The sequence below is a fragment of the Python bivittatus genome, unplaced genomic scaffold (assembly GCF_059951505.1).
Source record: "Python bivittatus isolate LINGU-HERP-01145 unplaced genomic scaffold, Pbiv_v1 ctg000610_np1212, whole genome shotgun sequence".
Classification (NCBI taxonomy): Eukaryota; Metazoa; Chordata; class Lepidosauria; order Squamata; family Pythonidae; genus Python; species Python bivittatus.
In genome coordinates this window covers 30,334,229-30,349,997 of record NW_028277088.1, presented here as the reverse complement: position 1 = coordinate 30,349,997, position 15,769 = coordinate 30,334,229, and the positions used below count along the sequence as shown (strand labels likewise).

Here is a 15,769-nt window from a genome sequence, read left to right as displayed (position 1 = left end):
TCCATTTTATTTCTGATGATGGAGTAACCAAACAAGTTCTTCAGTAAAAGCTATTGACATCCACACAGGCTGATAATGGGCTTCAGAGTTTAAAGTAGCATAAAAATAAATTTGCCCATCAGTAGATTTGCTCTCTAGTAGGCACTCTTTTCAAACTAATTTCACATTTCAAATGGAAAGCTCTTCCATTTGACAAAGGAACAAATGCTCTTCACAGTATCAGTATAGGAAAACTGATCATCCTCTAGTGAGGAAGTGATACTCCCAAATAAGTTTCAAAGCAGGAATCTTTATTCGCAACTTCTTATTTCATCATTACAAACACACTGCATTTGAGGTTCCAAACATTCTCTGTAACACTGCCTGAAAACAGTTACAAGCGTATTCTTGCTGTTTTCACCATTACATCTCTCAGCTTTCTACAAAATTCGAAATATTTTAAACATTTCCACCATAATTCCCTTCAATATAAATTCTGTCTTTTTAATATTGTTAAGCAAGAGTTTCCACACTCTTAAAAATGAGAACTGTACATTCAGAAGATAGAGGTCTGGTACTCTCCAAAAAGAATATGTTGATGAAGATTCTCAGTCATCCAGGTGGAATTATCTGGAGGTTGAGTCATGGGAACTGGACTTTTCTTTTGGTTTGATACGTTTCGCTGCTTGGACAAGAAGTCCAGTTGCCATGACTCAACCTCCAGATCTCCAAAAAGAACAGGCTGTTTGGCAGCCAATCCTTTTCTAGTAGAAAAATGTTAGGATAACATATTACAAAAATTCTTTTTAAAGTTCTTTAAACCCAACTTTTATTAAAAGTTATTTGCCTAGTATTGAATATACAGAATTTAAGATCCAAGAGTTAAAAAAACAGAAGCCCTTTGAAATAGTTTTAAAGTGGGGGAATCTAGATTCAGGTCCTTGCTAAACCCTGAAACTCACTACGTGATGTTGGGCCAATCACCAACTCCCAACAATCTAATTCACAGAATAAAATGAGGTGAAATCTTCATGTGTACTGCCTTGAGCTTCCACAGAAAACATAATCTGTAAATGTTATATGTAAGCAAAACAAATAAACAGTACCTCCTCTAAGAATACCATTACATGCTCCAAGGGTAGTGCAGATAATTCTGACAATTTGAGATCTTCCTTGTAGTTTTCTGCTCCAATGCAGTTTGCAGTCTTCATAACCCAAACTAATTTATGTTTTATAACACTGGGTATCTAAATCAGAAAGAGACATTATAATAAAAAAAATTAAGCCTATAATTTATCCCACTGTGGAGTTGACACTTTATATTAAAGCTTTGGCCCATACCCCTGCAACTATTTAGAATTAACTCTAGAAAGAAAAGGATTCATGCTATGTAAGACACTGCAAAATTTCATATTTCCATAAGTTACTATGGAGGTGGGAAACTTTTTGCAGACAATTTTATTTTATTTATATTTCAAATTTAGACACCGCCCATCTCATGAGGAAGTGACTTTGGGTGGTTTACAATAAAAACAGCAAATAAATATTAGTTAAAATAGAATGAAAATAGTATAAAAATCCAATAAAACCAGATGCATACATAAATAATAATCTCTTCCAAGATGCTGCTGTTGAAAAGATATTAACATATGGGAGCATCTTCAAGGTGCTAGCCACCCCCTGGATTGGTTGCCCCTTTTCTTGCCCCATGCCAGTTGGCAGAGCCAGGTCTTGACTGCTTTCCAGAGGGTCACAAGAGTAGGGCCCTGCGTCACCTCTGGGGAAAGGGTACCCCATAGGGCTGGGGCCATGGCAGAGAAGGCTCTCTTTCTGGGCCCCGCCAGTCAACATTCTTTCATCAACAGGGTCCACAGCATACTCTCTCTGCTTGACTGGGTGGGACAGGTTGATATAATGGGGGTGAGATGGTCCCTCAGGTAACCCGGTCCCATGCCATGTAGGGCTTTAAAGATGATAACCAACACCTTGAATTGGACCCGGAAGCAAACTGGGACCCAATGCAGCTCACGCAGCAGGTGTGTGCCATGTGCCATTTTTGGGGCACCCAAAATTGTCTGTGCATCTGCATTTTGAACCGGCTGTAGCTTCCAGATACTTTTCAAGGGTAGCCCCATGTTGAGCGCATTGCAATAGTCTGTATGGGAGATGACTTGGGCATGAGTGACTGATTGGAGGGACTCCTGATCCAGGAAAGGGCATAACTGGCACACAACATGTAGTTGAGTAAAGGCCCTCCTGGCCACAACTGCTACAACTCTTTGAGCAGGAGTCGTGAGTCCCGGAGGACCCCCAGATTATGCACTGGGTCTGTCTGGGGTAATGCCACCCCATCCAGAACCAAAGATGGTAAACTTCTGGATACAGAGGAGCCCCCAACCCACAGCCATTCCATCTTACCAGGGTTCAGCTGAAGCCTGTTGTCCCCTATCCAGACCCCCACAGCCTCCAGGCACTGCGAAAGAGTAATCACAGCATCACTCAGATCACAGATCGCTGAGAGGTCAAGAAGAGCAAGGATTGATGCACTACTCCCATCCCACTCCTGCCAGAGATCATCCAAAAGTGTGACCAATGCTGCTTCAGTCCCAAATCCAGGCCTGAAACCCGACTGAAAAGGGTCCAGATAATCCGTTTCATCCAGGATCCTCTGAACTGCAACGCCACCACTTTCTCAACCACCTAAAAAGGGGAGGTGAGAGACTGGATGAAAATTGTCCAGTATGGTGGGATCCAGTGATGGTTTCCTGATGAGGGGGTGTACCAGTGCCTCTTTAAAGGCCGCTGGAAATACTCCCTCTCTCAAGGATGAATTCACCATTCCCTGGACCTACCCACATGTCACCTCCCGAGCTGCCTTAACCAGCCAGGAAGGCCATGGATCTAATTGACAGGTGGTGGCATTTACAGCCCGGGGGACCCTGTCCACTTCCTCAGGTCCAACAGGATCAAACTGTTCCCAGATAACAGGGTAGGTATGTATCCCAGGCATCTCCACAGGCCATGCCACATGCTTGGTATCCAACTGGGAACGTATCTGAGTGATTTTATCCTCCAGATGCCCAGAAAACTCCTCTGTGCAGCCCTGTAGGTGGGTCATTGGGCCCACCTTTCCCAGAAGAGATTAGGTGATCTTAAACAGGGCTGCTGGGCAGCATTCTGCAGATGCAATAAGAGCGGAGGAGTTTGGGCATTTTGCCGCTCTTACCGCCACAAGGTAGGCCTTAATAGTGGCTCTAGCCTGTGTTCGTTTGGATTTGGTCCCTGTTTCCTCCAGTGGTGCTCTAGATGTCTCTTAATCCTTTTCAGAATCCTCAACTCCTCTGTAAACCATGGGGAGTATCAGGCTCAATGGGTCAAGAGAGGTTGCACAGGCGTGGTCTTGTCCAAGGCCTCAGCCACCTTCCTATTCCAGGTGGCAGCCAGGGTCTCCACTGGACCATGCAGCAGATCCTTGGGTATAGTCCCCAGCTCCCTCTGGAACCCCAATGGCTCCATCAGTCACCAGGGACAGACCAATTGAATGGGTCCTGCCTCCCTGCAGAGTGGGGTAGCATAGGAGAATCTCAAGGCCACCAGGGCATGATCGGACCATGACAGGGGACAGATATAATTCCCCCTTCAGATCACATTGCCACTGCTCCAAGAAAACCAGGTCCGGTGTGAGGCACTGTCCCGAGTCGGGTTGTGAATAATCTGGGACAGGCCCATGGCCGCCATGGTGGCTATGAACTCCCGGGCTGCCTCCGAGGCAGATCCCAGGGATAGCATATTGAAGTCCCCCAGAACCATAAGTCTGAGGAACTCCCACCAGCCCCGAGACTGCCTCCAGGCAGGGAGGTTGCTACGCAGCAGGGAGGCTGGTACTGTAGCAACAATCCCAACTGTTCTCGTGAGCCCAACTTCTCACAACTGGCCACTTGTGGAGCAGTGCCCCTTGAGGCCAACATAGACTCCCAGGTGACAACCACTACCCCTCCTCCCCTTCCCTGGGGTCTCGGCTGGTGCAAAACCGTAAACCTGGCTGGGCACATTTCTGAAAGGGGCCAGCAGGTCTCAGTGATACATGCCAGGTCGGCCCACTTGTGATCAGATCACATATAAGGCGGGCCTTGTTGTTAACCAACCTGGCATTAAGAAGCAGCAGCTGAAAGCCAGGGCTGCCATGGATCTGCTGTCCAGGGCCTGGGTCTGAGTACAGTGGGCTGGAACATGCCACCAGTAACAAAGATCAGGGGTGCCTTCCCCGAGAGCGGCCCTCCCTCTGACTCCCATCATAACATCCCCTGCCCATCACCACCTGAATAGAGTAACCCACCCCAACTTCCCCAGAGCCCAAATGGCTGATTTGTTGCTGTATTCATAGTATGCCCAGGTACTGCAGATCTCATTCACTGAGATCAAGTTGGAATCAAGGGGTAAAATGGATGCCCTAAGCCCCCTAACCCATCAAAAAAAGTCCAAAGACTTTGGTCCCATCCATTCTAGGACTTTTCTAGGGATGTTCTAGGACCTACAAAATGGGTGCTGTGGGGTACAAGTGGTCTGTGTATTGTCTATCTTTGTTTTACAGAATCTGTGGAATCACAAGCATCCCAAGATAGTTGCCAAGAATCCCTTAGTACAGTAGTTTATATAGCACTCCCTTTTCTAACCAAATAGATACTTAAAAGAAAGTTGAAGGGGCACAGAGATTATTTATTTATTTATTTAAATTTATTGGCTGCCCAACTCCAGTGGACTCTGGGCAAGGTACAAAACTAAAAAAAACATAAAAACAGTGAGAGATATTAAATTAACAGTGAGCCCAGACTAAAATATTCTGCTAATAAACTCACGAAACAAAATAGGGGCCATTAAACAATGACAAACTTCAACCCCAGGCCTGAGGCCAGAACCAGGTTTACAAGGTTTTCCGAAACCCCAGGAGAGAGGGTGCCATCCTTATCTCTGGGGGGATGCTGTTCCAGAGGGTGGGGGCTACAGCAGAGAAGGCATGCTTCCTAGGCCCCACAAGATAGCAATGTTTAATGGAGGGGACCTGGAGCACACCCACTCTGGAAAGTACTCCAATCGTTTCTGCCCACCCAGTGCGCACCCGCTCTGGAAAGCACTGGGCGGGCAGAAACGATTGGAGATAAGCGGTCTCTCAGATATCCAGGCCCTGTGCCATACAATATGCAATACACATTATGCACAGAGAGCTAAAAAATGTAACAGTGCTTATATATCCTGCCCTGTATATAGGGCTGCTGGATGTTTCATATTCATAGCCATTTTTGCCCCTTAAGAAAAACTATGTGCAGTGAGGGTTGTCAGCCTGCTTCATGGAAGCCCCACGTTGGTTGCATTCTACCTGAGGACTGTACTTGGTGACATTGTGATGTCACCAAGTGTGGTGTGGCTAAAGTTTTTGAAACTGTTTAAAAGACTTTAAGTCGTGCAGAGATTAAACCTCCTCCTTGCCCCACCCAAGGAAACATGAGCCTAATTTGGGTGAAGTTGGGGGTTACTTATTTTACCACTTAAAATCCTGCCAACCTCCTCAAATGAAAAAAATAGGTTCAAAAATTTCAATCCATTGAGGGGCAGGGGGGACATATGGTTATAGTTTACAGATAGTCCTTGTTTGATGACTGCCCTGTTTAGTGACCGTTTAAAGTTACGAAGGTGCTGAAAAAGTAACTTTACCACCAGTCCTCACAATTATGACCACTACAGTGTCCTGCAGTCACTTGATTGCCATTTGTGCACTTCACGGCCACAAGTTGTGGTCATGTGATGTCTTGCTTAATGACCATAGGTGATTCACTTAATGACTGCACTGGAAGTGAGACTGTAAGTCCAATACAGTCACATGTTGTTTCACTTAATGACTGCACCACTTAATGATGGAATTCCCAGTCCCAATTGTGGTAGTTAAGCGAGGACTACCTGTACTAGCTATTTTCTTTTCTTTCTACATTTCCACAATATGGCACCAATTTCTACTTAAGCGCACCAGCATCAATAAACTTGATTTTATATTGTAATTAAAACAGGGCATTTTTTCAAATACAGTTAATCAAAGTTTTATATTGATCAGAACTATTTTGAGTCCATCTTTTGAGGAGAAAACTAATTGTTGGCGGTGTCAAATGCCAAAAATAGTTTGTCAAACATTAATGAAATGAAACATATACATACTGAAGAAAGAGATTTAATATGCTAGAATGATAACATAAATAAATAATCAAGGAATTTTAAACTCTGAAGTTGAAGCAAACAACAAGAGTAAGTAAAAGGGTTGTTGGGTAGCCAGATATTCTCCTTGGCTTTGTTTCAATATGAAGTTTAATCTTAACATAATGAATGTCTGACCATAAACTTTCTGTCTGCAAATACAGCTGTAGGAAATTAACAATACAGTCTATCCCTTTGAAGGCCAAATTGGGTTATTATTTCTCATTTTAATTATTTAAGTAATTTTACTCTGTGTACAGTAACACTGGAAACTAATAATTTTCTAATAAACCACAACTTCTAGTATAAAGAATGTTTACAGAATATATGGAGGAGATAGTGATATAAAACTTTTTGAGACTAAGTTTTGGAATAAACAATTTAAATATAAAACACAAAATAGATTAGTATTTTTTTACTGCACATTGATTGGATTTAATCATTCATGGAGCAAAAATCAGAGTCATCATGATCCATATTTCTTTGAATTTATGCTTGTCATATAACTCTGATTTTACATTATTATATATAAGCAATGTAATCAAATGTCAATTCAAACTAATTAACCTAAACTAATTATTTAAAATATTGCCCTGAATTATATTGGTTATATTAAAGCCATAGCAGCAGTCCTACAGGACCTCCCAAAGAAAATTACATTTTTGTGTATCTTGTGGGAAAGTTTGAGAAAGCTGACAGGACTAGAGGCCTGAGTGTATTATAATCAGACAGGGCAAGATGGGATTCTTTGTAGCATTTAGAAATTATAACTTTAAAATAACCAAATAGAAATATCTGATTGACCTGTGGTACAGTAATCCATTCAAGAGATTAATATTAAATAGACCAAACACATTCTGGAGTAAGGAATAAAGAATCTTTTTAGGGAAAGTCCACTGAATCTGTTATTTATTATCTATTGATACGGTGAAAGAAGAACTATAAATGGACAAAGTCCACAGTGGCCAGCAGTCATGTTTGCATCTGATGTGGGGAAGAAGTAACTGCCATCATAATTGTGAGAAACTTATATCCGATTATTCAGTAGATAGTCCTTGCAAATGGATTTATACATTTTATGTTTCTACACAGAGTACACCTCTTTGTACAAAATGCAGGAGAGATGGTGCAGAAAACATGAACGCAGGCTGTGACTGGTAAGTTTCCCAGACGTAGTAAAAGTTTTTGAAGTCATCTGCTCCGAACATACCCGGTCATCATGAATATCAAACTTGAGCCTGCATTTATTTACTTATTTATTAAGTCCCCCCCTCCCTCCGCGCGTTTGAATCCATGTGACTGGGTGCCCAAAGAGCCCCCAAACAGTAAATGAGCAAACCCGTTTAAGTAACTGCTCACGAAACCATATTCCCCTCATTTTACCTTTGTCCCTACAGCCAATCCTCCGGCCGTAGAGAGGTAGAAGGCCAAGAAAGCCGGGCGGTTACTCTCCAAAAAGTCCGCCACGACGTTTTGGTTCTCTTCTTCTTCCAGAAGCTTGCTCCATTTCTCTTCTTTGAGCCTCAACAAATGGGCCAGGCGGCGGCCCACGAACTGCACCCGCTCGTCCTCCGCGAAACTTTTTTCCTGCACTGTCTCGTCTTCCTCGTCCTCCATCGTCAGCGCGAGTTTGAAAGCGGGCGACTGAAGCCCCTTCCAACAAGGCTTGTCGTCGGGGCACCCCTTCGTCTCTTACGCGGTCCTCGGGGTCCTTTCCCAACGCTTTGGGGGCTCAACGACGCAGGTCACCTGCCTCTGCTGCGCCAGCCCCCCCGCCCGAGTCTTCTTTCCCCGAGACCAGCGCAGCAGCCGCCGCCGGCTTCGCTCAGCTCCCCTTTATTGCCGCGGCGGCAGCAGCGTCCCGTTGCCCTGGGGACCAGCTAAAGTCACTCTCAGGCCACCCGCAGCCGCAGCTCAAGGGAAACAAATCACAGCTTTAGCCAATTAGGGCCACGCTTTTTTGAGGAAGGAACCACCAGCCGCAACAAAGCCGGGGGAGGATGCAGCTAAGCATTTGGCTTTTGATGGAGAGAGTGGTGAAATGCACAATGCAGTCCTATGGTGGTAGACTCAGATGCCAGCCCCCTTTGACTTCAGTGGGCTTTACTCTCAGGTCAGTGCGGCCGAATGGCCTCCTTCTTTCATGTTCAGGGTTGTTCACTGTAACATGCTTTCCCTTGCCAATACCATCTCAACCTCTGGAAGAAGGGCATGGGAGTACCCCTCTTGGTTTGGTTTGGTTTGGTTTGGTTTGAATACTGGTGGTTTTAATATTTTTTATTGTACATAGATCTCTTATCTTTTGGTTGTGAGCTGCCCAGACTTTGGTACAAGATGGACGGCTGTATAAAGAAAGGAAGGAAAGAAGGAAGGAAAGAGTGAGCAAAGGAGTTTCATTTGCACACTTTCCTCTTCGGATGAAGTAGATGATAAATGATCATGCATCTTGTTTATCCTCTGAGTTCTTTACTTTCTAAGAGTAAGATCTAAGATCTTGAATTCTGGGGGCTGAAGTGGGAAAATAATTTACCAATAATTTAAAAATGGTTTGTGGGGGTGGGGAGGGGAGGGCTTTCAACACATACCTATCAACTTATACAAGCATCCGGCCTTCAAGGTGGGATTGCCATGGTCATGAAAATGAAAGGCTAATCTACATCCAGGAATCAGTAGATGCTACAAAGAATTTCACAAGTAGGTTGAGACTGAATTAACAATGTATTTCCTAAAGAAAATGGATGGTTTTAACTCCCTTCCGCACACAGTGGATACCATGAAATCTGTGCCTGTCCTCAGCTAACCCAAGTGCCATGTGACTTCAAGCCACCTTGGAAAGTCAAGCCAATCTGTTATATAAATGAATTGGCTTGGCTTCCACTTCCAAGGCTATATTGTAAGAGCAGTTACACCGTGCTTCCACTGGAGCTGCAGGGAAGAGCAGCTTCTCATTGGCATGAAGGCCTGACCTGTTTTACCTGAAATAGCCCTCTCTCCAGAAGCCAAGATGCTCTAGTGCCTTGGCTTCTTCCTCCCCATCCTATCCTGTTGGACAGAGAAGTATTATCAACAGTACTAACTTATTTTTCTTTTTTTCCCCCTTGCTATGAAATCCCAATGCAGTGAGGTGAACAGAAAAGGGAGGACAGAGTATTAATTGTCTCCTGTTTTTGGCAAGGTGGAAGCACTGGCAGGTGGAAGGAGTGGAAGCCGAGAATAATTCCTAGGTGCCCCAAGCAATGCAAAAATGAATATGATGGGATCAGTGGCCAAATGGAAGGGCCCTAAGTGTCCAAGAAATATCTATATTAGGTTTTTCAAACAAAAATGCATTGCAAAAGAGAAAATATATATTGTACAATGTGTATACAGTAAACATATTGCAAAGATGGTAATCAAAGAGAGAAAGGAACATTTAAGATTAAAAGAAGCAGAGAAAATGCTGACTGATTTTGACAGAAATAAAAAAAATATTTTGGAAGTAGTTGAAAAGGACTAAATGAAGAGCTCCAACAGGGTGAATGGAATTAAAAACAAAAGCAATAAAATGATTTGAGATAAAACTGAAGTGAAGAAATGCTGGAATGAATTTTAGAGATTTGTATGGGAATGATAGTGCTCTGTTGTAGAATACAGTGGTGCTTAGAAATCTGTGAACCCTTTTGAATTTTCAATATTTCTGCATAAATAATGATTTAAAATGTGATCTGTTCTCCACACAAGTCCTAAAACTAGAAAAAGAATTCTGTTCTTAATAAAGCAGGACCTCCCACACTCACACCTGATTATCATCTCATTGAGTGAATTTCCCCTTCAAATGAATTGATAATCCTAGAGGTTCACATACTTTTGCCACACACAAATATATAGTTTTGGATAATTTTCCTCAATAAATAAATGGACATACATAATGTTTTTGACTCATTTGTTTAATTGCATTCTCTTTACCTAGTTTTAGGACTTGTGCGGAGAACAGATCATGTTTTAAGTTATATTTATGCAAAAATATTATAAATTCAAAAGGGTTCACAAACTTTGAAACACCAGTGTAGAATTGAAACAAATGCTATACAGAGAGTCCTCAGTTAACAATAGTAATTGGGACCAGCATTTCCACCACTTAGCGACGGCAAACCCAGCACTCCCCATTGTTGTTGTTAAGCGAGGATCGCAGGTCATTAGGCGAGTCCCAGATGGGTTGCAAGTTGGCTGGCAGGCAGGTAAGGCTCAGTGCACAGTGTGAGCACAGAGGGGCTGGCTGCTGCCAGGTGGGGGAGGGTGCGAGTGACTTACTGGAGCAACTTGTGACTTTCTCTACTGGATTCCCCATTGATTTTGCTTGTGGGAAGCTGGCAGGGAAGGCCACAAATGGCGATCATGTGACCATGGGATGCTGCAATCGGTGTAAGCGTGAGCCAGTTGCCAAGCACTCAGACTGTGATTATGTGATAGTGGGGGTGCTGTGACAGCCAGAACTTGGAGGACTGGTCGTAAGTCTCCTTTTTCAGTGCCATAGTAACTCGAATGGTTGCTGAATGAATGGTCGGTAACATTTACTACCTGTAAATGTTAGTATCCAAGGAAAAAATGAAATAATAAATAATTCTGAAAAATTGTGAAGCTGCAGTAGACAGTGTAACTGGGGAAATGACAAAATATGTCTATGGTATGCTTATAATGTGATTGTATAATTTAACTTAACACTACATTTTGTCTGACAACTGGAGGAATGTTGCTATTGTTCCCTAAGACAAAAGGAAAGATAGGAAACATGAATGCAAAAACTACAGTACGGTATTGGTTTGTTAAGTGTGCCTGGGAGGTGTTTGGCAGAATTCTGATTGAAAGGATACAAAAGGTGGTAACAAGCAAAATGTGGGAAAGGCAGCATGGCTTTACCCTGGACAGGAAGTATGCAGATCATATTTTTGCTCTTCAGCAGATCATTGATAAATGTATGAATGTGAGAAAATTTATTTTATATTTGTTGATTTAGAGAAAGTATATGACATAGGCTTGAATTATGGATTATTTTGCACAATCACAGAGTTGAAGGTTGGCTGCTGAATATAGTACGAGCCTTATATGATGGAAATAAAGCATACGTGAGAATAAATGGAATACTGTATTTAGCAAGTGGCTCAAGATTGAGCAGGGAGTTAAGAAGATGTGTGGTATCTGCTTGATTGTTTAATGTATTGTATGTAATGTAATGTATGTAATGGATACATGTATAAGGAATACTTGTGATGTCAGAGGCGTGCTGGTTGAAGACATGAATGGTTAAAGATGTACTTTTGTATGCCTCAATTCAAACTTTTTTTTTTAATGGGACTGTGCAGCTGCTATGTGAACCCAAGAAAAGTCACACTATATATCTGCATGAATAGCTGCACATTCCTAATGGGGTGAACAAGTACAAGTTATACATAAATGATGACATACAAGTACAAATAAATGTTGTGTACTGTGATTGGATGTTTACTGAAGATGGTGATATGGAGACATATTAAAATGTAAAATGGTGGTAGAAAAGTAATGAGTACTATGTGGTTTGTTGCTAGGAAATTGAAAGCAAAAATGGCTTATGCTTCCCCATGCCCACTTTGTTAACCAAAGGTCAGAACTGAATATGTCAGCAAAACATAAGATGCAGAGGGAATGAGGCATTTGAGTGAATAGGTGAAGAATGAATATGGCTTCAGTATCAAATTGAGTGACCACTGAGGTAGTTTGCATAGACAGAATAAGGATCACATTGCAAAACAAATATATGAAGGAAGACCAATGTATTAAGAGGAAGGGAAAGTCCAAGGAAGTCACGCTTAGTTGGAGCTGACAAGATCCTCAGAGATGAGAAGTTTAAAGAACAAAAGACCATGTATGAATCAGTATATGGACATGATGAATGTAAGGATAGTTTGTAAATAAAGGTATGGAGAGAGAGTGGATGATGTTGGTATAAACTAGATTTAACTATAGTTTCTTTTCATTTTTTTTTGCCTCATGCCTTAAATTCTCTCTCTCTCTTACTCTCTTTCTGCATTTTGTATAACATTTCTTACTATGAAAGAGGATAGCATGATGGCTTATGTATGTAGATTAAGTTGAAAGATTTGTATACTTCATTGTAAACAATGTATATTTTTATATATTCCATTTTAGAGCCCTCTGCTAATAAGAAATTGTATCCATTGATGACTGTCAACTGAAAAATGGTATTTACCAATGGAATACTACTTAAGCATTCCTTTCTTTTGCCCTCTGCTCGTTCTTCATTATCTACTCCAAAGACTTAGGAGAACTAGTCAAAATACAGTGGGGCAAAAAAGTATTTAGTCAGCCACCAATTGTGCAAGTTCTCCCACTTAAAAAGATGAGAGAGGCCTGTAATTTTCATCATAGGTATACCTCAACTATGAGAGACAAAATGGGGGGAAAAATCCAGAAAATCACATTGTCTGATTTTTAAAGAATTTATTTGCAAATCATGGTGGAAAATAAGTATTTGGTCAATATCAAAAGTTCATCTTAATACTTTGTTATATATCCTTTATTGGCAATGACAGAGGTCAAATGTTTTCTGTAAGTCTTCATAAGGTTTTCACACACTGTTGCTGGTATTTTGGCCCATTCCTCCACGCAGATCTCCTCTAGAGCAGTGATCTTTTGGGGCTGTCGCTGGGCAACACGGACTTTCAACTCCCTCCAAAGGTTTTCCATGGGGTTGAGATCTGGAGACTGGCTAGGCCACTCCAGGACCTTGAAATGCTTCTTACGAAGCCACTCCTTCGTTGCCCGGGTGCTGTGTTTGGGATCATTGTCATGCTGAAAGACCCAGCCACGTTTCATCTTCAATGCCCTTGCTGATGGAAGGAGGTGTTCACTCAAAATCTCACGATACATGGCTCCATTCATTCTTTCCTTTACACGGATCAGTCGTCCTGGTCCCTTTGCAGAAAAACAGCCCCAAAGCATGATGTTTCCACCCCCATGCTTCACAGTAGGTATGGAGTTCTTTGGATGCAACTCAGCATTCTCTCTCCTCCAAACACGACGAGTTTAGACCAAAACGTTCTACTTTGGTTTCATCTGACCATATGACATTCTCCCAATCCTCTTCTGGATCATCCAAATGCTCTCTAGCAAACTTCAGACAGGCCCGGACATGTACTGGCTTAAGCAGGGGGACACATCTGGCACTGCAGGATTTGAGTCCCTGGCGGCGTAGTGTGTTACTGATGGTAGCCTTTGTTACTTTGGTCCCAGCTCTCTGCAGGTTATTCACTAGGTCCCCCCGTGTGGTTCTGGGATTTTTGCTCACCGTTCTTGTGATCATTTTGACCCCACGGGGTGAGATCTTGCGTGGAGCCCCAGATCGAGGGAGATTATCAGTGGTCTTGTATGTCTTCCATTTTCTAATTATTGCTCCCACAGTTGATTTTTTCATACCAAGCTGCTTGCCTATTGCAGATTCAGTCTTCCCAGCCTGGTGCAGGTCTAAAATTTTGTTTCTGGTGTCCTTCAACAGCTCTTTGGTCTTGGCCATAGTGGAGTTTGGAGTGTGACTGTTTGAGGTTGTGGACAGGTGTCTTTTATACTGATAACAAGGTCAAATAGGTGCCATTACTACAGGTAACGAGTGGAGGACAGAGGAACCTCTTAAAAAAGTAGTTACAGGTCTGTGAGAGCCAGACATCTTGCTTGTTTGTAGGTGACCAAATACTTATTTTCCACCATGATTTGCAAATAAATTCTTTAAAAATCAGACAATGTGATTTTCTGGATTTCCCCCCACATTTTGTCTCTCATAGTTGAGGTATACCTATGATGAAAATTACAGGCCTCTCTCATCTTTTTAAGTGGGAGAACTTGCACAATTGGTGGCTGACTAAATACTTTTTTTGCCCCACTGTAGATGTGAACATATGCTGCGGAAGAGCAAGCAAAGAAAGTTCTGGTCCATGAGTGGTAGCATACTCAAGCAAGATTGGTTACATCAGTTTTTTTTCACAACACAGTGCTTTCGATGTATGCATAATATATTTCAAAAGTGCTAGGACAAAAATCCTCTCTTGACTGAACCTTTGGTTCTAAAAACTGAAAGAGCTGTTTTGAACAGTACCTGATTTTCCAGCTGCTTTCATTTGGAAATCTGACCAGCAAGTTCATTATGTGGATCTAGGAAGCTATCCCAGCATTTTTCCAATGAACAGATTGTCATTGGAAATTGTTTCTGATGAAATCTCAAACGCAATTAGTAATATGGAGCAGAAATGGAGTTGTGGTTAAAGCAAATTAAAACATGTTTATGTTAGTGTAATTCTCTTGAATGTCCATAGTATTTGGATCCCAGCATTTGTTATTTTTGTTGTTAGTTTGTTGGACAGGCAATGCTGGACAGTCTTAACAGCCTATTTATGCTTCCTGCATATAACAGAGACCTACTTTCACAAGGGTTATGTCTGACATGTGTCATTTTATTAAAGGTTGAGAAGTTATCTTCTTTGTAATAATGGGCATTTGCCATGTCTACTCAAGGGATACAGAGCACCAGGACTAAGGCTGCAAGAAAAAAAGATGAACAAAAGCAGCCCAGACAATGAAGATCTATCCAGGGAGAGAACTGCCTGATATAGCAGCCCTTTTCAGCACAGGATTACTAATCCTATGAAGAAGATAGATTCAGTCTCAGACTGGTCTTTGGAACATGAAGAGAGCCCTGTAAATATTCTTTTTAATGCCATAGTGCCTCTTGAGTCTATCATAACAGGTTAAAAACAAACAGCAGAAATCCTGCTAAGAAAGCCCCAGCCTATGAAGAACTGAGAGATTCAGAAACAGATATGAAGGAGAAAGATTGTATAGTTGACTGTCATTATCTGTGAATCCATTAATTTTGTGTGTATCTGTAGTTCATGAATAGAGTTCAGATGTTGGTATCTGTGATGAAGGTTTTAATGTATCTGTGATTTTGACTTTTTTTTTTTTACACTTATGCAAAATGGTGGATGGGCTTTTCTCACATGCATAAAGTACATTTTCTTAAGATCTCATTATCTCTGGTTGGTAGCTTGGCTAGAACAGAGGGTCAGTCTTCTGTGAATAATGAGGGCTGTCTACATACATTTTTGCTCATATTTGCTGTATTTCAAAATGTTAAATTTTGTTTGTAGGACACACACACACACACACACACACACTAGCCCCTGGAGTTTTTTTGGCAAGATTTTTAGAAGTGGTTTGCCACTGCCTTCTTCCTATGGCTGAGAGAAAGTGACTGGCTCAAAGTCACCCAGCTTCCTTTGTGTGTAAGGCAGGACTAGAATTCATTGTCTCCTGGTTTCTAGCCTGGTACCTTAACCACTATGCTAAACTGGCTGTCTTTCAGGAAAATGGAAACACTGAAAAGATCAACATGTTTTCTATTGGTGCTACTCTGCTGCTCTGCATTGCTGTATGTGTTACAGTTCTGTGTATGTTTATCTAGAGGTAAATCTACAACTGTTCCATGACATCGTCTGGTGTTTCAGCTGGAATGTATCCTTTTACT

General features: G+C 41.9%; 1 protein-coding gene across 1 annotated transcript in view; it reads right to left on the bottom strand.

Annotated features, from left to right (window-relative positions):
* The window catches only part of DNAH11 (dynein axonemal heavy chain 11), a 149,306-nt gene extending 141,470 nt beyond the window's left edge, over positions 1-7,836 (bottom strand). The window contains exons 1-2 of the mRNA XM_088150680.1: positions 7,603-7,836; positions 1,086-1,226 (exon numbers count right to left, since the gene is read on the bottom strand). Of these exons, the coding sequence (XP_088006806.1) occupies positions 1,086-1,226; positions 7,603-7,836 (375 nt within the window). The remainder of the gene's footprint in view (positions 1-1,085; positions 1,227-7,602) is intronic.
* Between the last annotated feature and the right edge of the window lie 7,933 nt (positions 7,837-15,769).